Raw genomic sequence first — 27,502 nt, 5'->3', positions numbered from 1 at the left:
CCTTGCAACCACAACCTGCGAGACAGAACAACTGAGCAGGCTGAAAGAAACTGTCAGCATTGTTGTGTTCCACCACCACAGCAAGACTCCACTCTCTGCCTGTAAGGTCTGCCTCAGCACCACATTCACTCTTTACAGAGACAGACCAGACCTCAGAAGATCCATGTCCATTACACACTGCAAACCCCTCCTGGGCTTGTCCTGGAAACACATCACACAAGCAGTACTTACCTGTGGGAGGAGGAGGAATGGCTGCTGGCAGTGGTTTAGTAGATGGAGCTCCAGGACCTCCCTGAGGATAACCCATGTTCATGGGGCAGTTGAAAGGTGCTGAAGAGAAGTCTAGAGGAGACTGGCTTGCCACAGGGAGAGGACAGGCTGCAGGAAGCTGAGATGATGGGGCTGAGGCTGGAGTGAAGAGGGCAGGTCTGGGTGGTGGAACACCAGGAGATGTCATGGGCATCAACTGTCCTGGCAGAGAGGGCTGACTGGGGAAATGAGCAGGACCAACAGGTCTGACTCCCATCGGTCCAAATGGCTGAGACTGTGACACAGCTACAGACAACAAAGGGAGTGTATCAGCATCACTTGTTTCATGTGCCAACTACTGATGACACTATCCTTCTTGGTAATAAGCCTTCCCTTCTTCAAGCCATATCCTTTAATATTCCTGCCCGGCTAGCCCAGGCTACATCAGTGAAACTGCCACCAAGCCAGCTGTGGCTTTTCCACCCCTATCAGCACACATGCAGCAACAGTTACTACAACTAGATCTGTCAGAAGCACTGAGAAGCCTCTTAGACAGCTGACTTGTTCTTTGTCAGTACAATAGGCCTGTGAGTAAAAAACTAGAGCGGCCACCCACGTGGAAGGCTTTAGTCTTAGAAAACCTAGAAATAGACACAAGTATCAGACAATGCTTACCTGGCCCTGAGACAGTTGCTGGATTCAAGCCCAAGTTGTACTGTGGGTATGAGTATGTGTCTCTGGAATAGACACTTGTTTGTGGACCTGCGCTGGCCTGGGGAGGGGCAACATGGTGAGGTGTCACAGGCATTGCTGGCACTGGCTGAGGTGTGAAGAGGGAAGGCACTGAAGGCTGAGATGCTGCTGAAGGGGCAAATGATGATGGATAGTTGGGCTGCAATCAAAAAACAAAGAATTTGCAAATGGCCAACAGAGGCATACACAATACTAGCAGATGCAATTTCTATCTCTGTCACTTCTCAGGCAACAGAAGCTGCTGCTGTTGGTGGTGCCCTGGATGCACTCAATCAAAGGCCTTTCCCACCGCGTAACTTGCTCAACATGATGAGCATCACACTCTTTCAGAGTATTCTCCAGCTCTCAAAAGGATTAGTCCTCAGGAGCAAGTTCCCATATAATGACTTCCTGGAAGCACAACCAGGAGGAAATAATGAAGGAACAACAATGGAATAATAGAGATTATTATTTACAAAGCAAAACTTTGTAAACAGTCTTCTTGTGCAAGAACTGAGATGAAGCTGTGAAGCCATACTACACTAATTTTACTAAGATATCGGGGTAAAATGAGAATAGCAAAATGACCCCAGCCCCTTTCACCTTAAGATTTGAGATCTCAGTGGATCACTACACTTGTAACATTCTCCTCCTGGGACTGCATGTAGGACAGGGCTTTGTGAAAAGACACCAGGCTGCTGACTTTTGGATTGCCACAGAGCTCGTTTTTGCTCCAGTGAAGGACATCAATGAGGAGTTCCTCAGTGTCTGCAGTTGATGCCATCTCATATTACTTCTTGTGCCTTCCACAACCCAGTAGCCTTCTTCCCTTTTCCCAAGCCATGAACACCTGAGTTTAGGGCCTACCTTCTCTGGATGTCTGGGACCTGCTTTGTGGGCTGCTCCTTCAAGGATGGAAGCACCCTTGGCTGCTGCGGGTTTGATGACCCCTACATTGACACGAGCATAGGGAAAAGGGGGTGGCTGCTGATCACCCACACTCTCTCCCTGAGCATGAAAGAGCCGGTCTCGGAGCTGTTCAATCAGGAGCTGAAACAAACTCTGCTTTAGAAGAAGCACTTTGAGACCCCCAGATGGAAAATGCTGGGGAGGCATTTAAGCAGACCCTGACCTAAAGCACTATGAATCAAACTGCAAAACTAACCATGTCCCCAACAGCCACCTGGAAAAAAAATCTCAACAAATGGTAAATGACAATCTGGGACATCACCTGCCATACTATCAGGCAGATGAAGTCTCCCTAATCATTCCCCCAGTCTTTATAGTATTCCCTCCCCAACCCCTATCCACATTTAGGCACCAGATGGATTTATTTCAAACTGCCAGGTGACCTCCTCATTCCCTTCCTCTACAAGCTAGTTTCAAGAAGAGAGGCAGCTTCCCTGGCAAGCTGCTTCCCAATGTTGTTCTGCATCAACCATTTTACAGTTCTATAACTCTTTCCTTTTTCTTGAATCAAAGGCACTACAAAGAAAATGCAAATGAAAACAAAACCCATATCCTGGAATACCTTCCCCTTTCACCCTCTATTCTCAAGTTAGCATAACTAAGGTGAAACTTTAAGTCCTGATGCATGACAAAACCCCAGCTCTCTCTCATACAGTCTTCCCCCATAGTACTCTTTCCCACAACAGCTTGCTGCTCACTCACCTCTCTAGAGCTGCTGGGTAGGTAATTCATTGCAGCTGCCAAGCATCCTTGTGATGCCAGGAGATTGGCATACTGGGTGATTCGTTCTGCCAAGACAGGGCTTGGTGCTGGTGCTGCAGTGCCTCGGAGCATCTCAATGGACCTGCTCAGCACCATCACCTTCTCTACAAGATCCTGAATAATACGGGGAGAAGGAAGAAATCAGACTACTCAGAATCTGACTGGTTTTACTGGTCCATCTCATGCTGAGACAATACCAGATAGCTCTCCCAACTTTCAGTTGACATCAGGGCCAATGTGGACAGAAGTTACTCCCCTCTGCACCAAATACTGTCACTGATAATCATTTCCTCAGATGCACTTGGAGAAAAAGAGATACCAGGAAGCAAATCCTGACATTGCTACTTTAATAGTAAGGGGAAAAAAGAAAATCAGAAGCCACAAGATTGCTCCAATCAACTGTGATAATTTTACTAGTAGGCTTCTGTTGTTACAGGTGATCAACTTGGAAGAGGAAGGCTTAAAACCATATCAAGAGAAATTCACTAGAAAAAAACTACTACTGCTGGCAAAAGGACCAGAAGGGTTTTAGTTACTCAAAACTCCTTCAACTCCTAGGAATGAAAGCAGTGTTTACAGCTGGAGAATGATACATGCTGATACCTGGCAGCCGGGAGGGGACCAGTTTCAGAAATAACCAGGAGTGCTGAAGATGCCTTTTTTTGCTTCTACTCAGTAGTGGGATTACAAAACCAGGGAACTCTGTAGCAGAGGGCATTATCTGCAGATATCCAAGTGGAAGACTTGTCTAGCTCATTCTAGCAAGTGACAGACACAACAGGGCTTAGTCACTTAGCCAGGACTGGTTTAAGGGTAACAGATTACTGAGATTAACTCAGTTGGTCAGAGCATGGTGCTGGTAATACCAAGGTTGTGGGTTCAATCCCCATATGAGCCATTCACTTAAGAGTTGGACTCCATCATTGTGGGTCCCTTCCAACTGGGATTATTCTGTGAAATAATCAACAGGAATGAAGAGAGGTAGGTAACAACACTGACTTAGAAGTCCTGATTTGTCTGCAAGGTGTGACTTCCCATATGTGATCATTCAACTTGCAGTGGGAATATCATGATCCAGACTCCATTTTATTTTGCTAAGGCCGTTCTGATGGTACAGCCAGATAACTGCAGCATTAAGTTATACATGACAAGCACAGCAGCAAATGTATTCCAGGCTACTACCAGTAAAAAAAAGGGTATAGCTCAAACTTCCCTGACCAAAAGGAAGCTCAGAAATTACATCAGTACGTAAGAGAGGCAAGTAGGCTGTAATTCCTGTCTATGGCTGTATTTACATGCAGTGTAAACACACAAACCCTGACTGATTCAGAGTGCAAGCCTCCTTTTGAAGTAGGCTCATAACCCAGGCTAGGAAGGAGATACCTGGGTGAGTACAAACAGGTCTCCACTCTCTGCTGGAAGCCAGATACCCTGATGGGAAAATGCAGACAGTTCAGGGCTACCAGACCGGCCTAAAGAGGAGTCAAACCAACATCATAGCACCTGTACCTGTAGGGCAAGTGGTGATGAAGTCTCATGGTTTTTTACCCAACATTCCACCAGCCTCTCCACATTGCCTGATGAGATATAGCAGAGGCAGGCATCATTGGACAGGGCTGCATCTCCCTCTGACTCCAGGCGGGCACCCAACATGTCTAGAGAGAAGAGATGCAGCCAACATTTAACATACGACCCTTTGGAAGAGCTCATTAACCCCAGTGCTTTGAATCTGCACCTAATTAGAATCATAGAATAATTTAGATCAGGAAAGAACATTAAGATTGAGTCTAACTATAAACCTAGCACTGCCAAGTCCCACTAAACCAAGATTTTAAGTGCCACATATACTTATTTTATAAATAACTCCAGGGATGGTTACTCCACCAGTTCCCTGGGCAGCCTGTCCCAATGCTTGACAACCCATTGAGTGTAGGTGGCTTTCCTAATGCCCAATTTAAACTTCCCCTGGTGCAACTTGAGGCTGTTTCTTCTTCTCCTGTCACTTGCTATTTTGGAGAAGTACAACCTCCTTTTGGGTGGTTGTAGAGAGCAGTAAGGCCACTCCAATCCTCCTTTTCTCCATGCTAAACAGCCCCAGTTCTCTCAGCTGCTCCTCATAAGACTTGAGATCTAGACCCTTCACCAGCTCCATTGCATAACTGTTGGATAACAGAGAAATGGGAAGGAAACCCAAAGACAACCTGCTTGAAAAAAACCTACTTTTGTACATCTGCCAATTTTTATGTCTGCCCAAACACATAAAAGAAAGAAATGACAGATGAATTCAGTGAAAAAAATCCAACACTTTCTTTTTTTAATTTCCAAAAGAGGTGTGGGAATCTCCAGGCAATAGTAGGGTGCTGAAACCTGTTTTAGGTGGAATGAAGACCCACTGGACCTTTTATTGTAAATGAAATACCCTTCTCTATGGAATAAAAATCACCCTCTTCATGTCTCGGCCAAGGGATAGCAGCTATCTTGGTTTTTTTTCCATGCTGCTCCTAGAGGTCACAGGAAATACCCACATACACAACTTTACTCCATGATTCTCAGCTACAGTGTGCACCTATCATTCTCCTAACTCAACACTCCACACTTATTTAAGTTCCAGGTAGCTGTAATGAGTAAGAAGTGCTTCCTTTTCTTAACTCTACCCACTTCTTTCTGTAAGCAGTCCAGAGGTACCCTCTGCAAGGGAAATTGTATCAAAACATAGTACACTGCATACCACAGAGCTGAGTGTAGTCTTCCTGCTTTGAGTATGTTAACAAGATGGCCAGTGCCTCCTTCCAGCTCTGTAGATCACAAGTGCAAACAATATCTTGCCACTTCTGCTGCACAATGGAGGAAAGCAGCTGTAAGGGAAGCAGAAGACCTGTCACTCACTGAAGAAAAAGATAAGCTGACAGTCTAAGTAACAGCTCACATTCAAACACACTTTCCACCAAGTAGAGGCTACTACACTCACTGTATATTAAGGTGCAACAATCTCAGTATCCCTACCTTAACAGTAATTGGAACCTGATGCCTCTAAGAAAAGTAAAAAAGCCCAGCAAAACACTTTAAAGAATATGGAAACAGCCACACTAGACAAGATTAAAGATCTAACACGTATCTTGTTTCAGAGCAGCTGGTATCAATGACAGGGAGCACAGTGTTAAGATATCCCAACCCCTGTTACACTTCCCCATTTGTAAATTAATAAGCCAGGAACTTCCTAGTTGAGCTGTTAAGGGGCAGAATGCACCACAGATTACAAGCATGAGAAGCTGAAACAGAAACCATTATATAAAAAAAAAAAAGGAATGGAGAACACAGACATACTATGTAAAATTGCCATAAAACTACCAAGATATTAGAGTAAATGCAATAGGAGATGAACAGATTCTGCTGACATTCTCCTTCCTTCATTGAAGAGAAAGCATTTCCACATATATTCAGAGAAACATTTGGCAAGCCAGTGCACACCTTCCCCTGCTCAGTGTGTACACAAAGCCATCACTCACCACGGAGAGATTTGTCTTCCGCTTGGCAAAGTAGCGCTTCTGGGTTTCCCTCAGGAGGTTATCCCCACCAGCTATGGCTAAGATAATGGCATCAGCAAAGCGCTCTGCTCGCATGCACAGCTCCACTGCACCCTCAAAATTCCCCAACAAAAGGGCTTGGCTGATGAGTCCATCTGTGTCTACAGAGGTGAGAAGCAGAGTCAACCCAAAGAGTCATCACTCAGATGCACTGATGGTGCTTGTCTTAAAGAGCAGGCAGTAAAAAGCAGTAACAGCTAAAAGCCCACCTAAAAGAAAATTTGCAAACTCAAAAAAACCCACTGAATTGACTCTAGGTCTTCCATCATCTAGAACAATCTTCTAAATTTTTAATGGTTCTCTCATCTGGAAGAAGTATTTCTATACTCAATGTGATATGCTGCGTAACACTTGAAGGGGTCATATGTTTTCAAAGTATCCATTTGCTGCTGTGAACTAGATTCTTCCTGGTCTCTCTGAATTTTCTGGTTTTCCCTTCTCTCCCCTTTTCCTAAGAGGGCAGAAACACTCTTTATGTAACATACCTTCTGTGACAGGAATCTCCAATGTGCTCATATTCTGTGGGATGAGGTTATCAAAAAAGGCTGAAGAGGAAGAAACAGCAGCTACATCATCGCTGGAATTCATCAAAAGCTGTGCAAAAAGTGCAAGAGCTTATTTAATTCACTGCACACACATATTCTACCCAAAACAGTTTAGTGGATTACAGGGTGGGATGCGGCTGCTCTCCATTTGGCTGTGTGTCCTCATATAAATCTAATTTCAATTTAGAAACTCCTGTCACTGTGCAATCAATCTGCACAGTTTCACAAGGGAAGCAGCGAGAGCAGTGCTGCAATTGGCAAAGCTTAGGAGATTGATGGTGCAAGACATGCAATGCCAACAGCACTGCTGGGCAGCATTCATCAACTCAAGTGTCAACCCTTGAGCAAGCTGAACTATTTTGGATGGAACAGAGACAAGAACAACAAGTAAAATCTGTAAATAACAGGTTGGATCACAGCCATGCGTGGTGCTTTACTGAAATGCAGGACACAATTGCTACTCCTAGAATATCTCAGCCAGTGTTTGAGGCTTGTGAAAGTGATTACTAATCAGAGGATATAAGTTTTAGATACCTCAGAGGAGAAAAGATTACAGTGAACCAGGCCTTGGAAGGCATCTGAAGATGGACATCCTAAAATTATGTGCAAAATACATTTCAGAGGATAGAGGTGAAAAAGAAAGAAATACCACAGCAGAAGCTCCACAGAGGAAATCCAGAACAGTAGCCTCAAGTTAAGCTGGGGTGAGGCTAATTCTACCACTGAAGAAATCAACACAGGTGAAGCAAACCTTCTTGCAAGAATAATAGCCAGGAGTCCTTCATTGTTCACTGGTTAGTTTTAAAGCCAGAAGGGAAAGTTATTATCATTTAGTCTGACCCTGTGAGGGTTTGATAGGCCTGTGAACTGCCCTCTGCAATGCCAGCACTGAGCCCAACAAGCTGTGGTTGGAATTAGGCCTTCCAGTTCATTCTGCCCTCCTCTGCTCTCCCAAGCTGGCAAGATGTACAGGACATACCTGATCTGGAGCAGAATTTGTATCACCTGCCTCAGGAAGGGGCTGTTTATCTGGGATCCCATTACTCAAACATGAGGCAATCTAGAAAAGTAACAGACACACACAGAGTAAAGCAAAGTAAGCACCTGGACAGCAAAACTACCAAGAGACTGGCAAGCCCCAGACACAATTCCCCCACCTCTTTCACCTGTTTGAAAACTTCCATCTCACCCTATTCCTGGCTGGCTGCCTATCAGTGACTATTTATCCTTTTCAGAGCATTATCCATCAGTACTATGCCAGACTGTCTCCACCTGTCACCTTCTTCCTGGTTGAAGAATCCCCTGAGACGCAGACAGCTGAATGCTAAAAGAAGCTCTCACAACTGCACAGTTGTTGAACACTTCCCAGTGCACCAACAACTGAAACCAAGATAACTGAGCTCAAGATCCCTTTGGCTGCACAAGTGCTGCATTTGCTTTTTAGTGGGGTATACTTCCTGTGACTTCCAGCAGAAATTTCACACACTTTGGTCATTTGTGTGTTGTGAGATCACTTGCTCAGTTCCAGCAGGACCCCACAACCCTCCTGCAGCAGCTTTAGTCCTGTAAAGGTTTCTATCTATTGGAAATTACCCCTTACCTTTTTTTGCAGATCCTCTTTACTGTAGCCCAGCAGCTTGAGAAGTTTAGTCCTGGACTCTTGCTCCAAATTCACCTGAGTCCCAATGGATATTAAAAAGACAAAAGAATGTAATATCATAGACATCTACACACTGATAATAGTTAGCTGCTTCTGGCAGCAGCAAAGTTCAGAGCTCAGTTTATAGATAAAGAATTGAACTATGAAAAGTCCACCTAATAACTATTGTGTAAAGATGTATGGAATTTAAATTATAATCATGATAAATGGGCAAAACTCAAGTTTGCCACAGTTACAACTGAGGTACAACTGTGTATCAAGATCACAACTGTATACATACCTAGTATACTTGGTCATTAATTTTCTGGATAATCTAGGAATTGCCAAGCTAATCTCTTCACAAAGAAAACTGACTAATTTGAATCTGGATGAAACTGAAACAAGGTGGTTGCCTGAACTGCTAGCTGGCTGAGTTGCTAGCTAAGTCACAAGAATTAGTTAACTGTTACAGAAGCTCCCTGGCTGAGGATTTCAGACACTCCCAAAAATTCCCACAGGCTGCACACAGCCTAATTGACAGGCACTATTTATATGCTTTAATGCATGGTTTACATTCTGCAATGAGAATCTGTCTGTCTCAGTTAACTCCCATGCTGCTTCTTCTACACAAATGATCAGACTGTACATGTGTATGATTGTAAACAGTCCATTTCAGAAACTGTTCCTGCAGAAGCAGGAATGGTGCTGCAGGACACTTTTTTACAGAAGCCTAGTTTGTAGTTTAAGACAATCAATTGTAATATATCCCTTATGTGCTGGAGTGGTCTCTCAGGACCACACACCAGATGGATTATAAAAAGGGACCCAAAATGACAGTTTGATGCATCTCATTTAATGCAACCAAAGACATTGTTGCCATGGAGAACACTTTCACCACCTAGATTAAGAGCCGGCCATCCTGTTCAAGATTCCCCACTCAAATACAATACTGGGGCAAATATCTCAATATTTTGCCCTCCACACAGTCTGCTACAAGTGTCTGTAAACAAATGCCAAGACTAAGCCCTGCCTCTTCAGAAGGATGACCTTTTCTTATTACCAAACTCTCATCCTACCAAATTGTCTACAAAGGCTAGTGAGTCCTCATGCCACCACAGCTCTCTCCTTTCTTCTGGGTATCTAATTGTCCATTTGGACTTCACCTTGAAAATTAACAATGTACGGCTCTACAGGTTGCAGGCAGATATAGCTTGGCAGTGTGTTGAGTTGAAAAGATCCTGTTTCAGGAAGCCCAAACAAGTCCACTGAAAAGACCATTCCTAATGAAAACCAAGACAACCTCCACGACTTCAACTTTCTTTAGAAAAATAAGAAGTATATTCATTCAATTCCATTTTATATTTTAAAGAACAGGAATATAAAGGGCTAGAGAGGACCATATTCCACCCCAGGACCACAGAAGAACTGATCTCTGTATTTCACCACAGCCATCCTACCTTCAAGAAGTTCCAAAGGTTCTCATCAAATGGCAGCTTGGCTGTCTGGATCTTGCCCTGGCAGTAATCAAGGAGGTTCCCTGACTGCAAGGCCATCTGCAGTTCTTTGGATCGGAGTAGGAATTCAGTTTCAGTAGTGACTTGACTGATGAATACCTGGTGTGGGTAAGTCTGTTGCATTTGCTGTCCAGGAGCTTTGGTTAGACCAAAGGTAATCAGTTTTCCTCCAAACTGAGAATGACAGAGGGAGATACAGTAAGTATTCTTATAAACAAAGGTAAAAGCTTCTCAGTTCTTCATTTACCAAGACAGACCCAAGCTCCAGCAGTGATCACAGGGAACCCAAGAGTTTAGTGTGCATGGATGGTGTGAGCACTGAGGGAGCTCCCATTACTAGCCCTTCAGCTGAACTGAACACTGATAAACTTGACACTTGTGCATATCCGATCAGGCCTAGCCAACTGCAAGTGCCAGAGAGGCACAGAGGAAAAAGTACCCTTGAACAGAACTCTTAGTTCTTTTGTTACATGGAGAGGCAGACTGCCATGATAAAACCTATCAGGTGAAGAGCAGGCACTAGACAGGCAAAGAACAAATCAAACAATAGGCTAAAAGAACAATTCAGCCATCCAATTTAGGAGCAAAGATGCAAGGAAAATTAAATGCCTGGACAGGAAAGAGACAGAGGAGAATGGGAATGCATGCTAGCCTGCAAGGACAGCTTATACAAATTTTTCTTAGATTATATTGACTTCTACTTAAAATCTCCCATTCTCTGCTACAGGACTCTTTCTTGTTGAAAATATATCTGAATATTGAGAGTAAACAAACTTCACTTCATGGGACACTACAATGCACCTTAAACAGGCATTAAAACAACTAGCAACAGGTTTCTCCAGTCAAAGCAAAGGATTGTGTCACAAGACAAGACATCTATTGCATTTTCAGCTAAAGATGCTCCATTCACTTACTGCAAATGAAACCCCCACAGGTCTGCGAATCCACTTGGGTGGTTTTTTTAATGGTGGAATCAAGGTGGTCTGAGTTACTTGCTCTGGCACCTGCAGAGGAGGAAGGCTCTGTCCTGTGCCAAAGGGATCCAGGTTGTTGAAGGAGGAAGATATCTAGAATCAGATGGAAATGGCAAGAAAATATAATTCAATTCCTCTCTGTATGGAGTAAGCAGGAAAAATGAGGCAAGTACAGTGCCTCTTTCTGGAATACCACTGAGTCCCTATGCAAGAGAAATGGCATTCCAAAACAGCTCCAGCAATCGTTTCTCAAGGAAGTTTTACCCTGAGATTTTCAAGTAGTTTTTCCTTAGCAAGATGCAAATTTCCTGAAAAAGCACTGCTAGGCCTAGCACCCAGCTCAAACAGAGGAGTTGCAAAATTACTTGTTTTATGCAAGACAATGACAACATCTGGTCAAAAGTTGTCCAACTTATTTCTTGTTTTTCCCACAGAGGAATTCTGACTCCCTTTTTGTTGCTGGAGTCTTTCAATTGGGTTAGTTTCAAGGACTGTCTCAAGCTTTTTTGGCTTCCATGAGACTGATGAAATAAAACTTTTTTGTCTAGACAAGAGAGTGACAAAAGTGGCCCCTGAGCCAGATTTCTTATATTTAGGGAGTCAGTGAACATACATACAATGCTGTTCACAAGCACTTTTCATTTTTAACATTTTGTTGTTTGCTAAAGATAATCCTGTTCAAATTTGACTGGACCATAGGGAATAGCTTTATAATTCAGTTAACCAGCATGCCCAAAAGGAAGCAACCTCAGGCTGATCAAGCTAAGGTTGCCAAATCTTAGAATCACAAGCAACATTTTTTCTTTCTTCAGAGGAAACCAATTCCAAAGAAAGAATAGTTCTTGAGGAGCAGCTTATATCCAACAGATTAAACACCCTAAATCTTAAAGAAATAAATATACATAACCAGGTCTGCAATAGACTTTCTGTCCTGAGACAACTAAATTCATAAGAGAAAGACCTCTTGGTCACAAACTCCCTGTCACCATAACTGTTATTATCTCCTGCTTGTGCTCTTACTTGTCATTCAATTTACTCAGGAATTATTCACCACTACTGTTCCCCAATTTTGAACAGTGGAAGTGTGATGCATACATATGAAGAATGCAGAGAAAGAAAATTCTCCATGGGTTAAATAAATCCTTAATCTCCTGCAGCTGTTGCTTGATAAAGTATTTTCTGTCTCTTGCAAATCCTATGAAACTGAACTCAGTCAGCTGTAAATGACTATATAAATAACACTTAAGCCAGTTCATATGTATTCTCTTAAAACCTGTATTGTAAGGTATTTGTTGGCTGGGACAGAGGGAGGGAATTAAAAGACTAGACACCAGATTAAAACTAAAATTTTAGACAGTAGTGACATTTAATCTGTTCAGAATTTGCTCATCTATTCAATGGCTAAGTAATGGGTTTCAGTATCAAAAATATTAACATGCTCAAAGTTGTAGTCAAAAGACTTGAGGAAAATTGATAATAGTGGTTTATAAGCCACTTTATAAAATTACCTTCTAAACTAATGAAGAATAACATACCCTATTAATTAGTATCAATGTATTTAATGTTAACCTAATAACAAGAAAAGCTTGTGTACTGCTTTATTTTTAGGCTAATAGTAATAAAAATAAAATGTGTCTTAACATCACAACTGTGCTTGCTCTTGGTTTTCTTTACACACCTTGTCAGAGGCAATGTGGTCTCTCTTTGGGATCTGGTGGGATCATTAAACCCTCACACAGGCAGCTTCTGGTTCCCACACCATACAGCCATAGGTCCAGGTATGTGGGAAAGAGTGTATTGCTTAAAAGTGACCCTGTTACACACGTGTGCTTCCAGCACTCTGAACAGTCACGAGAGAAACTGCCAGTCTGTCAAGGTCTAACATGGTCACAGGACTTTACCTTGTCAGCCTGTGTCTTCTGCTGAGCTTCTAAGTTCCCACCCATAACAGAATAAATGTTGATCCACCCATCAAAAGTGGCAGCAGAGAAGACTGAAGGATTCCTAGGACACCACTGGACATCAAAGCACCACTGACTCCGAATGGGCAACTCATACACCACCTATGACAGAAAGAGAGAAGATGGAAGCACAACACAAATAGCCTCCTGCTTTCCCCAGATTACTTGCCCACAGCAAACCTGTCACTTTTATATACATGTCATCATTGCATACAAATCTCTTATTTTTGCTTCTCAAAGGATGCATTTGCAACCAAATTATAGCACCTCGAGTCCAAACAGCTGAAGATCACAGAAAACTCACGTTAAACTGGATTCAGACTGTAGACCAAAATTCAAAAGTGAGAAGTCACTTTTGCTCTGCTTCCTGAGTACTACTGTATCAGCGTATTATAGCATTGTCACATTTGCTGTTAACCGAGGGAGAGACACCAGAAAACAACACAATAAAACCAGAAGTCAAGAGGCAAGAATGTGTCATGAGCAAGAACACAAACAGAAAGAATAGTGTGAAGTAACAAATGTGACAAGGAAAATAAAGAGCCTAAAGAAAAAAAAAATAGAACAAGAAGAGAGGAATGTGATAGCTGCACATGAACTATGAAGGGCATTGCAGCCAACAAGTTTACGGTTCAGCATTCAAAAAGCCAAAGTTCAATTCACAGACTTCCTGCCTGATGTTGGGCAACTCACTAACACAGCCTTGACTTTAAACCTCCCATTTGTAAAATGAACATACTTCCTTTATGGTTTACAGAAACAAAGCATAGACAACCACAGCTTCATCTTCTGTGGGAACATGATTTGTGTTTTCTGTTCGATATAGAAGCAAATTAATGATTTGCTTATATTAAAATCTAGATTGCCAAACAGAAAAACTAAGAAACAAATCCCAAGAAACCAAACATCCCCCAAATCCAAAGAAACCAATACTTCCCTCAAACTTACAAGATCAGCATTCTGTATAACTGTATTAATTCTTAATACTGCAAAACTTCCCAACTTTTTCACTTGAAAATTTGCTGTTCATTGGTACCAAGTCAAAAAGAGCCCCCTAACAGTAGTTTATACACAGAAGTCTAATTTGAACTTGGACTCTGCACATCTCCAGCAGCATGCATGCCAGCCACAGTAATTTTGTTTTAAGTTTTCCACTAAAAGACAATTAAAATATTTTTGTAAAAATTAGACACCAGGAACATTTCAGAGTCTGAATCTCTTCTAACCACTAGAGATCTAGATGAAGTGAGCATCAAATCCCATGAAACTACAAAAACAGCATTGCATGCATTTTAGGAAAACACATTCATTTTTTTCCTTGTCTCCAAGGCAAAAGTGGCCAGTGAGTGATACTGTCCCATGAAATTAATCTAGCCTGAGGCTCCCATCTGGACTTTGCTCAGTGTTGTTAGAGCACTTTCCCCATGCTATCATCAAGATCAATGTCCAAAGTTCAGTTATATCCAGGATCTCCTCATTGAATGAATGGGTGTGCATAAAAAAATTTAAACAGCCCCACTTTAATTTAGGTGATACTTAAATATACCAAGTATGGTAATTCTGAGATACATGACTAGATAAGCACATACATGTGAAACTATTTTGCTATAAATAAAGTTTACTTGCATTGTTTAACTACACTGTTCCCTTCTCAGTGACCCTCTCTAACATATCCTCCTTGGTGTCCTTCAAATTTCCTCCCAAATAAATTTACTACTCTAGGAGAAGGAAAAAGAAACACATGGAAAGAGAGAACACTAAAGTGTTAGCATAGCAAGAGTAATCATAAATAGTTGAAACTAAATTTTAAGTTAAAGTTTTCTTCCCTCTCTGATCTCTGGACAAAGATGCATCTATTTCAATCTGGATATGGACCACACTCATTCACTTCAGAACGAGTGCATAAGACATGCTTGAGGGAATTACATTGGCACTCCACAAGGATAAAGGGAAGGACACACACAGAGCAAAGCACACAGTATAAAGCAGACCCTGTGTACTGATAGCTGTGGTTACATACCTCCCCCATACTTGGGTTCCAGCACAAGATTCGGTTGTCTTTGGCACTACTCAAAAGCAGTTCAGGGTCAGCCTGGCACCAAGAAACAGAGACAACTCCCCTAAAATAGATCAGAAAGAAATCAGTCATATTTCCTGTACAGTTTGTTCTGCCATCCAGTCACTAAGAAAGCACCATGCACCAGCACCTTGGCTCAGAAATGCAAGTTCTCATCTCTACCTTCAACCAGATTCATCTGGGAAAGAAAACAGGCCCAGGAGAAAATCATAGTTCCCCTAAGTCCAGTCTCCCAGTTGTCTGCCTTGAAAAGATGCAATACAACATGCAAGTCCTCACCTGGTGTGCCCTTCCAGCTGGCTAAGAGGAGAGGTAGCAAAGCGTAAGTCCCATATTTGGATCACTGGCAAACGGTCATCCTCAGAGGAAAGGACTAGCTGGGTTGCAACTTCTGGATGCCAGGCCATTCCTGAGCAATGCATCTAGGGACAAAAATAGCACAGGCTGAAAATTCAGCAATGCAAGCTGGCAACAGCACAAATGGGCCAAAGCCACACCATTCTGTACTGAACTCGCCTAGAATGCTTGACATAAACCAAGTCTAGTAATGTCTTGCTCCAGGCAGCAAACATTTCTACCATCTCTTCACAACAAAAACAACCCCACTAATCACATAGAAGTCAAAGCCCAAAGCTGACCTAGGAAGAAAGCTGTGAGGCTTCTCATAAATGAGGTGTGAACACAGAAACTGAATGCAAGAGTGCATGAATTTTAAGAACAGTAAGAGGCCTTGTTTCCCCATTTCATTCAAGAAAGAAGAAAAAGAGGTGCTTAGATGCTACATTTCCAAGAGAACTAGTTCCAACAGCTCCTAGAATAAAACCACTGGTCCCAAGAGTCTGTGCCACTGCTTTGTAGTCCCATGTGGCACGTTTAAGTTAGTTAGAAATGCAGCCTTTTCTCCACTCACTCTGTTGCTGTGGTCACTGACTTTGATGATGGGCTCATTCTTCCTGAGGTCCCAGACCACAGCCTTGCCGCTGGGGTGAGCGGAGGACAGGATATGCTGCACCTGCCGATTCCAGGACACCACACTGATGTCTTCATGCGGCTGCCAAGAGAGGAAAGGCCACACATCCATTATTCCCAAGCTGAGGGAACACTCACAGGAGTCTGTCAATTGTTTAACTGAAGGATTAGGGACTTGATCATACATAGATTCCTCTCTTCAACTGCTGATCAATTAACTGGAAATACCAGCAGCACTAGCCAGAAAGACTAGGGAAAGTCCTTTACTCAGAGTACAGTGGACACTAAAATTCTATAGGGGAATGTCATCTGGAAAAGTACCTCTGTATTTGATGAACAGGCACTGGACTCTACATTGGCCAAATGTGTTATAAATCACTCCAGACAGAACTGCAGCAAAGCACACATATATGTTTCTACCCCAACTTCTCCGATGGACTTAAATGGAAAGATGACCTTGTGCAACATTTCAGGAGTGCAGTGAGATGGAAAACAATGAAGTATTCATGACTAATTGCTGTTATTGTAGCTACTGCAATGCAGGAGATAGGCAAGGAAACAAACAGGAGACTTACTGGAGGAAAAACCTGGACTGCTTTTACTGAAGTTGACTATGATTTTTCTACTTTCAGGAGTTGATTGCCCTGAATAATATAATAAGCATCAGAAGATCAGAAACTTCTTCCTCTTCAAACTCGGGAAATATTATCTGGGAGCAATAGCCAAGATGCATTTAATGGCTCACTGGCTCTGCTAGGGATATGACTTTCATGAGATATGAAAAGCCTCAGCTGAAGCCTGAAATAAATTCATTCCTCAGAGAAGGTCCAATAAACCTTCTTAATCCATCACACATGCCCCAGCTGGATCACAAGATAAACTGGTCAGTTACTTGATTCAAATCCACAAAGAGCTTACCCATCCATGCAAAGTGCATCCTCCCAAAGCTTGCCAGTCTACCTCCCCTCCCTTTACAACACTTCTTCCACCCCCAAGAATGAAATCAATCAGTCTCTTCTGATTCATCTCTCTCCTGACAGACTTCAAAGTCATTCCCCTTTCACAGACTGACTGACTAGGCTAGGATGTCTCCACACACATCTTTTTGTCTTGCCTACTGAGATACAAAACTGCACAAGTATTGCCCAGAGGAAAACTCATTTACCTGTGATTTAGTCCCCGGAGTCATAGGCACACTGAAATTATTCAAGTCCCAGATGAAAATTTCAGAATCATTGGCTCCAGAAGCCAAGAGATTATTCTGTAGAAAAAAAAAAAAAAAAAAAGGCTCAGTTGAGATTCCTGCTCACAGATTTCTTAAAAATAAATGGAAGCAAAACCCCCAAAATCTTCCATAGTGAGATGAGAGCTGTATTTCACAGCCACTGGCATGCATAAAGATACTAACTGGATTATAAACCAAGCACATCTCGGGCCTCCATGCCATCCACTGCGGCATAGTACAGACACATTTAAAATTTGTCTGTTTTGTGCAGATGGCTGCTGTTAATCACGATGCAATTCTGCCACAGGCCTTGAGGCCACCATCTCTGGCCAGCTGAGCCTTTGCTCATCAAGGACATTTCTTCTGAGAATATGCAAGTTTCTCACAACCGACTGCAGACAACTTTCCATTTGCCTTTGTGCTACACAAGAAACATGTTCTGTTTACTCCTCATTTGTTGCAGTCCTTTCAAATGTGATCAGAGCCCCACTGAATTAAACACCAACTGAACAAATAACAAAATAGAAGTTTTAATTTTGAAAGGATAATGGTTTGACGTGTAACAATATTACAAGACATGTTTTGATAGAGAGGTGTGTGATTTGAACAAGGTCACAGGAGAATTCATAGGCAAAGCTGTGAAAAGAACCCAAATCTGAGTATCAAACCAGCCTTGTATGACAATTACTGTGCCTCTTAAGTTACAACTTGTCCCTTCACTTTATGAATCTATACACAAAGGAACACATTTTCTAACATGGAGATTAACTCTCCTTTGTTATCTTTATGTTACACACCTGGAAAGGGTTGAAGTCAAGGGCTCGAACAGGCCCTGAGTGCTTCTCTGCCTGCGCAATGACGGGGTCGCCCTTGGAGGCCAGGACGCGCTGCACGCTGTACATAGTCAGCACTCCGTTATCCCCCCCGCCAATGAGCACTCCGGAGGACTCTGCAGAACCATTGCCAAAGTTCCCCCAGATCAGCTTATGAAACCTAACAAAAGAAGAAAATGAAGCTGGCATAGGCCATGATGTTTGGTGGAAATCAAGACACCCTCTTCATTACCAAAACTCACATCCCTGTTTCAACCTAGCAAATATATCCATTAGTCTGCACTTGAAACAATCATCTCCCTTTTAAGAGGACTGTGGCTCTTGCATGCAACAAAAGAAATAAGCTTCCTTCCAAAGATTTTTCAGGGGAATTTAAAAAGAAAGAGCTTGTCTCTATATTTTCAGCTGTTTTGTTGTTTATTTAAAATTTTTAGGACCTCACATGAGATTTGGTGGGTGCAATCCTCTAGCCACACTTTACTGAAAATTGGTTAAGAGATCTATGTGCCTTCATTTCCAGAGCTGTTATCTGAAAAATATGCTTACACCCCTTAAAATCTGCTAGTTAGAAATCCAGGCTGTGTTTTACACTTGGGGCAGACACCACCTACACTGATAAGCCTAAGAAATCATCTTTCTTTAAAGAGCTTCACTCTCTCTATATCGTCTTCAGGGCAAATTGTTAGCCCCAGCAAATTCACACTTTACCTAATGTCTCTATTGACTCACTACCATACAAGTAATTTCAGACTTCTCTAATAGTTCACCTGCTTTACTTTTATACCCAATATGATCTCTATCCAAAAAAATGCTCCGTTTTTGAAGACAGGTCAATTGATTCAAAAGATTATATGCTGTAAACATTCTCCTGCTCTCCTTTCTCACACCAGAAAACCCTTTCATTTTCATTGATTGATACACCAGTATGAGCCTCTAGTACCTGTTTGAGGCAGGAAGTGCTCCCTTCTGCTTCATATCCAGGGAGGGATCCCTGAAGTCAGCTTCAAATATTTCCAAGGTGGCATTTGTGCTGAAGGACGCATCCAGTTGTTGGGCAGATGTTCCTAGTACAAGAAATACAAGAGCAATGTAAGTGGACATTTTTATCAAAAGCACAAGATACAAAAAGAGTAAGGCACTGAAAACCTATCCTTCATAGTCAACACAACCTTGCTGTTGTAACAGTTCAAAAGAGGACATGTCTGAACACCTCAGAAAAAAGAATCAACAATTATGACAAACTTTGAAAGAAATTAAAAGTTCTTCAGGAACTTGATCACCAAAGTTACTGTTACACAGATAACTTTCTTTCTTGGATAAGTGCTACTCACACACTCTCCTCCAAGTAACTATGGCTTTTGATATTAAGTTCTTTAAATTACAAAGGACTGACATAATGAAATCCAGCTACAGTTATGATCCCAAGTACTTCTGCATACTGTTCCTCAATCACGACATGTCTTAATCAGACCTTGTAAAGCTACTCTACAGACTAAGTTCTTCAAATGTAACCTACTAAACATGCCTCAACAACCCACAGACACCAGCAGTCACAAACTGGTGGGTTCCTTCTTTCTCCTTATTCTTATGGAATAAAAGCTGCAGGATGATTTAACATTGCCTAGTGGGACACTTCCAGGCAAACTGTCCCCCAGTTACCACAGGGATGCTTACAGCATTGAAAGTGCCCAAAGGACTATTAAAAAGCAGTGCAATTTATGAAACCACACAGCTTCTGATCTAAAGCAAACTGAAGCCAAGACCTTTGGTTCAATCAAAACCCTGGCCTTGTTGTCTGCAAACTTCCCCAACACAAATCCTTCCCAGAGGCTGCAGCTCTTCACAAACTGATCCACTGTGGGTCCCCTCCATGGGGTGGTCTTTCAGAACAGATTGTTCCAACCTCAGTCCCCCATGGGGTCATGAGTCCTGCCAGCAAACCTGTTCCAGTATGGACTTCTCTCTCCATGGGGCCACAGGCCCTACCAAGACCCTGCTCCAGCATGGGCTTTCCACAGGGCCACAGCATCATTTGGCATCCACCTGCTCCAGCATGGTGGATTGTAGCTGGGTGTCTGTTCCACCACAGACCTCCATGGGCTGTGCAGGTGAGAGCCTGCCCCACTAAGGTCTTCACCAGGGGCTGCAGGGGAATCTCTGCTCTGGCACCTGACACACCTCCAGCCCATCTTTCTGCACGGACCTCAGTGACTGCAGTTTCTTGTTTCTCGCCCATATTCTCACTCCTCTCTTGTGCTTCAGTTCCACATGGCATTTTTTCTCCCTCTAGTTAACAATGTTACCCCAGAGGCACTCCCACTGCCAGGCTCACCCTGGGACAGCAGTGGGTCCATCTGGAAGGGGGCTGGCACCAGTGCCAGCAGGCACTGCAGGAGCTCCTGGCGGCTTCTTACAGGAGCCACCCCAGCTACCAAAGCCTTACCATGCAAACCCAACAAAACCACCAGAGCTGTCAGCTCCACAGACAAACTTGCCTGCTGCCAACTCAGTGAATAGGCTCACTTTCTGTTTCAGGAAATAAAATTACTATAAGAATAGTGATTAATTAATAAAATCAAGAAAATAAAATTTAAGGTTTTGCAAAAGTACCAAAAATGGAATGTTAAACAAAACAGGCAACTTTACAGATAAGAGGTTTACAGTATTTGATTGTCAAGCTACATGATTATGACTGAAGGCAGAGAAGTACAAGTGACCTTAAACAAACATTACTTGAATTAACTTTTTTCCCCTCAGGCACAGGATGTGTAATGCAGAACATCAAGCAGTGTTGGAGTCTTAATTAGAAATAAAAAAAAAAATCATGTATTCAACCTTTGAAAAATCACTCACATTTAAAATGTCAAAGTTGGTCACAGAGGTAATTCTTTACCAGTAACTCTACACATAAAAGTTGTAATGTTTTTGGTATATTGGTTGTAAGTTTTCCAGGGACTATCAAGGTGGAAACTGTTGAAAGCTAAAACCCATACAACTCTACATAATTTTTTTCTGTGATTCATACTCTAATATTCACAAATTGTGAAGAACTTTACCTGTTGCTAGGTAAATAGGGTGGTTGTTTGCCGGACTCCATGCCTGCACAGCAGTTCGCTCAATTTCTTTTAGCTTCATTTTCCAAACTCTGAAAGAAATTTCACACAGAGTTTAGATCAGAGAGACACAGTTGATGTGAAAATATTCACATCAGAAACATGATGAGAACACCCTGCTCTCAAAAGAGTGAAGTTAATTGCTACTTCCTGAGGCAGTGAATACTGGAATAAACCAGGATACCTGAGAATTCATTAAACCTGCCCCAACCCCCCTCAAAATCCCACTGTCTGACCCCAGATTTTCTTTCATATATAAGTCTCTTTTTAATATGTCCCAATTACAGGAGAGTTTCAGAAAAAAAGAAGGGGGTCTAAATTAACATACTCAAGTCCTCACTGCAGGCTGGTTAAAATCAGCTGCAGAAATTAATTTAAACAAACGTATTCTGATCTAGCACTAGTTGCTCTCCAAACAAGCTAATGTCAGTATATACATAAGCAAAAAGGGAGCAGAAGGAATCTCAGGGCAGGCTAAATTCCAAGCAGAAAAGTGACGTGGCAACAGAAAACAAAGTGCAATGCTATCGTGTGCCAATTCAGTTAATGTACTTTGTTCTTGCTCCTCCAAAAAGCAAAAGGAAAAAAAATCATTTGACTTTCTCTTTGAGCTAGCAAATGGCATAAGGTGAGAAGAAGTAATCCACAAGTAACTACTGGGTTTCAATCTCAGCACTGACAGCAACTCTTTATTTACTCAGGATAGATTGAGCGACACCTGTAAAACGGGAACCAAATCTCCCCATGTCTGTGGAGAGAGATTAGTTGGGCAACAATGTAGCAGGGTAATTGAAAATCAAACATCAACAGCAGGCAGGTAGGAGGCTGCAAAACTGAATATAAAGACAACTGAATACAATACAAATAATTATTGCTCTGAGTAGGATCCCATTCTTACTAAGGAGAAAGCACCCTGCACTCCATTCCTGACCACAAACAGGCCTTCTAAGCATCACAAACGATGTGTGCACATTCACAGGCTAGTGGGGTCACTCTCATGAGCACTGCCCAAACTTTTCAAGCTCGGCTGCACTGCAGTCTTTTAACTTCAGCTAAACAGAAGTGTATGCTTAGATGATATCATGCTGAATAAAGTAAAACTGTCAGCGGGCAGCACAGCAAAACCCTCTGCATCTTGTCAGTTTGCTGTGATTAACCTCTCCTGGTTACTTGACACTGTTTGTGTAAACCACAACCTGCATCACATGGCCCTCTGTTCACATGCAGGGCTTATGAGAAACTGTGGTCTCCCGGGGCCCACACAAGGGGGAACTTTGGTCAGCATTACTTCTTGGGCTTGGACCTCCCAGCTAATAATTCTACACCTCTATTTAGAGTTTCTTCTGCCCCAGGAGTCAGAAGTTAAGGACATCCTCTCCCTCTCTCTCTGTCTCTCCCATATCTCAGGATATGCTGATTGACTAGAATCTATTTAATGCTTTTTAGCATTAGTCTGCAGCAGTATCTCCCAAAGCTCACACTGCCAACTGCTATTTGCACATTAAGCTTATCCCAACTTAGTTGAGGCCCAAGAGAATCTGAACAGAACTCTTGTACAATTTTAAAAAGTGCAACTATTTCTTCATGCTGCCTATGAATAGAGGTGGAAAGGTCATCTCCTCATTACCATAACAAATCTCTAAAGCTTACTTTCCAATCTTCCAGTACACACTTTGTGGGGTACTTGTACCACACTCTCTCTGTGGTGCATCTCTCAAGATGTTCCAGTACCTACTCATGACTCCCACAATACTGCAGAAACCCTGTCCAGGTCTTCTCCCTTCACTGGCACAGGCCAGTGAAAATACCCGCAGTACTTAGGTGAATCTTCTAGAAACAGTCAATTGCACAGTGCTCTAGCTGACACCACCACTATGGGGGACAGGACAGCTGGTGCGCTCCTTACAAGTCCCTTTCTTGCCTCTTCCTCCTCCAGTTACAATCTATCAGTTGTAGCAGCTGACTGTACACTCAGGCCTCACTGCTTCTCGGCTTTTGAGAAGGCAACTTCCCTGTGAACATTAATAGACAATGTTGGAGAGACCTCCTCCCTATAGGAAATTAACTGGTAAGGAATCAGTGAAGAATATAACTATCACAAACTTAGCTGGGTAAATGGTACAAGCTCCACCTCCTTACCTCTGTGCTGGACCAACTGCACGGCTGAAATAATTTACATTTAATGTGCAAATAAAGATAAGCTGCAAAAATTGTGCAGAACACTATTGATCAATTGTTTGGCTTTTCTTGTCAATAGAACGTTTTACATAATAAAGTCAATTACTGCATCATTAGTGTTCTCTTTTCACAAACTTAAGTCAGGACAGAATGTGAAGACAAAGTGTCTTGGTCATGGTAACCCACCCAAACGGAGGAAAGCAAACAACACTCCATTTAGAGTGGCTCAATGTCAACAAAACAACTGCATAAGTGCTGGATCATAGGTACTGAAGAGGTTCACTGTATCCCTGGCCCTAAAGGCAAACCAGCAGAGGTTCCAACAGACTTGAGAAGGCCCCCAGAGGATGCATAAGAAGCTAAAAGATCACAGTATCACACTGTCTCTTAGGAACGTCTGAGCAGTTCAGCTCCACTGCAGCTGAGGATCTGCAGAGATACAGCAGCACCCCCTCCTTAAGTCAGTGAGCTCTGAGTTTCAAAGGGAAAAAAAAAGCCTGATTAAGTGATCCTTCTATACACTATGCATATCTGTACCCAGGAGAGGACTCATGATTCTTAAAGAAGGAAAAACTTTAGCAAACTCTTCTGGCTGCCTGAGAAAAATTTGCAATTGCACTCTTCCACAGTAGAACTTTTAGGGAGAGGTTGCCACCTGCTGTCATCTCTCAAAATAACATCTAAGACTTCCAAGAAAGCTCATGCTTTTCTCAGGACTTCTAATTAATTAATCATGACAATTCCTCACCCTTCCTCTACAGACATCCATCCGATTCCAGATCTAATATATTAATGAATCTCAGCCCCAAAGGGACAGAAGCAGCAATTCCTCACAGCTTTCCTCAGACATGGCTTCTTGCACAGACCTTAAAGGGTAACAAAGCAAAACCTGACAGGTCAGAACACACCTCACCACTGAGAAATAGAGAGCATGCAGCTAAACAGTGAAAATTCCCAAATTACTTTAGACCATGGAAACAGCGCTGTCAGAGGCAAAAATTTCTCACCTTTGCTAACCTGAAATACTTATGGCTTTACAGTACACTATAATAAGACCAAGGTTGTTATTGTATGTACTAATTGACCCTCAAAGCTGTCATAATAATTATCCCTGATAGCACCCTAGTGAGGCGTTCTCTCTCCTGCAGCACCCAAATACTGTCAATCAGAAATCCCCTCCCACTGACTTTCCCAGTCCTCCTCCTGCCACGGGACACCCAACCATTCCCCTCTGTTCCTACTGATATTGGACTTCCAGCACTGCACACAAAGGACCCGATAGGCTGATCTCCCCACACTTAGCTAAAAAGTGAAACTTGGGCAGAACAAGATTTGTCCCAGGTCACCCGGGTGACAAGTAGACACCCTAAGATCTGAAAAACATCCCCCCAGCCATGACACAATGGTTAAGACACAAACTGTCCCTAGAGTTTCCACATCCCAGCATTGATTTAAAATCTCTGTACTGCCCCTTCCCTTAGCACTGTCCTGACATGACACGCTCCTTCGGCAGCTCCCCACAGCCAGGCTGTTCTCGTACGTGCTTATTATAAACCCCGATTACAGAAGGCAGAGACACACTCAGCTAATCTCAGCTAATCACTGGTGTGTGCAAGGTGGGGTTGTTGCAGGGCAGGGCTCAGCACATTCCTCCATGACAGCTCCAATGGTATATAAAGAAAGTTCTTGTGCTCTGCGCAGTTTCAGAAGCTGTTGCCCATTGCACGGCGCTGCACACACGTCCCAGGTGTGCTTGTCTGCACAACAGCATTACCCCGTGGGATGGTGAAAAAGAGCAGGGCTCTAGGAGGAAAGCATTGACCTCGGACACCGGGTGTCACACACAGGCTCCGGGCTACGCCAGAGGCCTCTCCGCGGCCCAGGTCACACAGCTGAGATCCCCGGCCGCTCCCCGCCCGCCGCCAGCCGGCCGGTGGAGGAGAAACAGGAGAGAGGAGCCGAGGCTCCCGAGACAAGGACGGGGCCCCGGGACCGGAGTTTCGACAGAGACGGGAGGACAGCACAGCCAGCCCTGGGCTCGGGGGACAGGGGCGCGGCGGGGCAGGGCCAGCCCCGGCTCGGTGTCCGAGGGGCGCGGCCTGGCCGGGCCGGGCCGGGTCGGGGGGCGGGCGGCCCTTACCGGCTGGCTGCCCTTACCGGCTGACTGCCGTGCCTCCCGCGCCGCTCGCTCCCGTAGCCCGGCGCTCCGACGGTGGCCGCGGGGAGCCCAGAGCGCCGCCCGCCCCGCCCCGCCGCGCCTGCGCGGGACCGGCCCCGGAACACGGCCCGGCCCGGCGCCCCGCAGCAGCAGCGGCCGGGCCCGACAGCCCCGGCTCCTTCCCCCTCGGTAGGGTACCTGAGTCGGCTCCGTCCGTCGGTACCGGATGGTGCAGCCGGAGGCCAAGGAAACACTGCTGGAGCTGGGCTCTGCTGCGGCTGCCATACCCCCTCAGCCTTAGCTATACATGTAACGCAGCTTGAGGGTGTGCAGAAAGGAATGTGTTTTTCTAAAAGTATTTTAATTGCCAGGAAACTATGCAGAAGGACCCAGGCCTTCTTCTCGTACATCTGTCCTGCTTTAAGAAAAAAATTACCTACATTACAAACTCCATTTTTTAGGATTTCTGAGCCATATCTGCCCAACCCATTATGCCGTCCCCATGGATGAAAACCATAATGAAGCTACTGTTTAGAACAAATGGGACTGGAAGTCCCCAAAGCGGGCAGCAGCAAACAGTGCTGGAACGCTGCACAATGAGCTGGATGGGCCTAGCCCTGCCTCAATGCAAGTGCTACACTATCACATACACCAAAGCTCCTATTACTGCTCTGATCACCTTCATTTCACTTGAAACTCTTACAGATCTCATAACATTTTATACAGTGCTGCATGGAAGTGCTGTCGAATGGTAATTCTCGACTCAAGTATCCCTAAGGAGTGTTTTGCCCTGCAAAACAGAATTCAGTTTTAAGGTCCCATAGCTCATAAAAAACACTTGAAATCCCTTCTGAGATAAAACATAACTGATTATAATTTAAAAGCAAGCATTTCTGTAATGAGAAAGTGACAGCTGACAAAAGCTATGAGGAATGTTGATTGTTCAGCACCTCCAAAGGAGTCATAAATATTCAGGTGCAATAGCATTCAATCCTATAATTTCCTTTAACATATATCCTTATACAAACCCCCACACAAAAACCAAGCTAACAGTCTCTTTAGAATTTGGAGTTTAAAATCTGTACAGATGGAAAAACTGTGCATCACTGTCCTTATATACCTGCTTATCTTAAAGCACAAAACTACAAGTTGTGACAGGGTGCTGAGAGCAGAGCACAGTTTATAGGAAGCACCTAGAGGGGCCCAAGCCTTCAGCCTTCTGTGATCACCCACTCCTACAACTAAACAGTGGGGTTAAGGCATAGCACAGCACAGTTGAGAGAAGATTCACTGTAGATTAGTACTAAAGGTACTGTCTCCTCCAGCAACAAGAGGAAAAAAACCCCTTACATTAGAGTGTAGCTGAAGAAATTTAGGAGCTTAATATAACTGTATGTATAACTTTCCCAAGCAAACTGTTGCTGAAGCTATAGGAGGTCCAAGACCAGTGGTTTGCAGTAAAACAGGCAGATGTCATGGGTCAGATGTAACTCCAAGCCAGGCGGATGAACTCAAGCCATAAAGGAACATTTATGGGCACCTGTGCACTTGTATCAAAGCAGATCTGGCCAGAGCTGAACTTGCTCATTAGCCTTTCCATACTGCTACTGTCCACACAGCTCTGCTGTCAGCTTTAGCTACACACTGCAAGGCTCTGTGCCTCACAGGTGCTTCCTACTGGTTATGCAAACTTCACTTGAGAGGGCATCTAGACCTGGAAGAGATCAAAGTCAACTCCCAGTAAGGGCAGACACAGTACACGACTCCCAAGGACTGGCACTCGCCAGTCTGTTTCTGCCTGTCATTTTACAGTATACAGTGACTCTCCAACTCCCAGCAGCACCTGCATTAAATGCCTTGGTTACAGACAGTACTGCCTACATAAACAGGCACAGGTGAGGAATGTTTGTGCACAGGACACATAAATGACCAGCAGTCCTAGGTCTGCACTCATAATTTTGCCCTATAGATGCTACAGCATTTAGAAAAATGGCAAAGGTCACTCCATTTGATTAGCTAT

At 43.4% G+C, this 27,502-nt stretch overlaps 1 protein-coding gene across 9 annotated transcripts in view; it reads right to left on the bottom strand.

The window, feature by feature from the left end:
• The window catches only part of SEC31B (SEC31 homolog B, COPII coat complex component), a 79,218-nt gene extending 51,817 nt beyond the window's left edge, over window positions 1-27,401 (bottom strand). For 7 of the 9 annotated variants that reach the window (XM_026799735.2, XM_074544892.1, XM_074544893.1 and 4 more), the window contains exons 1-21: window positions 25,681-27,401; window positions 21,090-21,178; window positions 18,974-19,097; window positions 17,998-18,193; window positions 17,141-17,236; window positions 15,917-16,057; window positions 15,286-15,428; window positions 14,950-15,049; window positions 12,870-13,031; window positions 10,909-11,061; window positions 9,938-10,168; window positions 8,442-8,516; window positions 7,821-7,901; window positions 6,782-6,890; window positions 6,219-6,397; window positions 5,441-5,567; window positions 4,222-4,367; window positions 2,653-2,826; window positions 1,849-2,031; window positions 925-1,141; window positions 232-555 (exon numbers count right to left, since the gene is read on the bottom strand). In XM_026799735.2, coding sequence (XP_026655536.2) covers window positions 232-555; window positions 925-1,141; window positions 1,849-2,031; window positions 2,653-2,826; window positions 4,222-4,367; window positions 5,441-5,567; window positions 6,219-6,397; window positions 6,782-6,890; window positions 7,821-7,901; window positions 8,442-8,516; window positions 9,938-10,168; window positions 10,909-11,061; window positions 12,870-13,031; window positions 14,950-15,049; window positions 15,286-15,428; window positions 15,917-16,057; window positions 17,141-17,236; window positions 17,998-18,193; window positions 18,974-19,097; window positions 21,090-21,178; window positions 25,681-25,892 — 3,262 coding nt within the window. In that variant the 5' untranslated portion in view covers window positions 25,893-27,401. Of the gene's footprint in view, window positions 1-231; window positions 556-924; window positions 1,142-1,848; window positions 2,032-2,652; window positions 2,827-4,221; window positions 4,368-5,440; window positions 5,568-6,218; window positions 6,398-6,781; window positions 6,891-7,820; window positions 7,902-8,441; window positions 8,517-9,937; window positions 10,169-10,908; window positions 11,062-12,869; window positions 13,032-14,949; window positions 15,050-15,285; window positions 15,429-15,916; window positions 16,058-17,140; window positions 17,237-17,997; window positions 18,194-18,973; window positions 19,098-21,089; window positions 21,179-21,474; window positions 25,400-25,481; window positions 25,612-25,680 lie in introns of those variants that run through there. The other 2 variants (XM_026799736.2, XM_074544894.1) reach the window with 2 other exon arrangements.
• Window positions 27,402-27,502: the final 101 nt, after the last annotated feature.

Source organism: Zonotrichia albicollis, chromosome 7 (assembly GCF_047830755.1).
Source record: "Zonotrichia albicollis isolate bZonAlb1 chromosome 7, bZonAlb1.hap1, whole genome shotgun sequence".
NCBI classification, from domain to species: domain Eukaryota; kingdom Metazoa; phylum Chordata; class Aves; order Passeriformes; family Passerellidae; genus Zonotrichia; species Zonotrichia albicollis.
The sequence above is the reverse complement of the archived record's forward strand: the minus strand, read 5'-3'. Positions and strand labels throughout refer to the sequence as shown.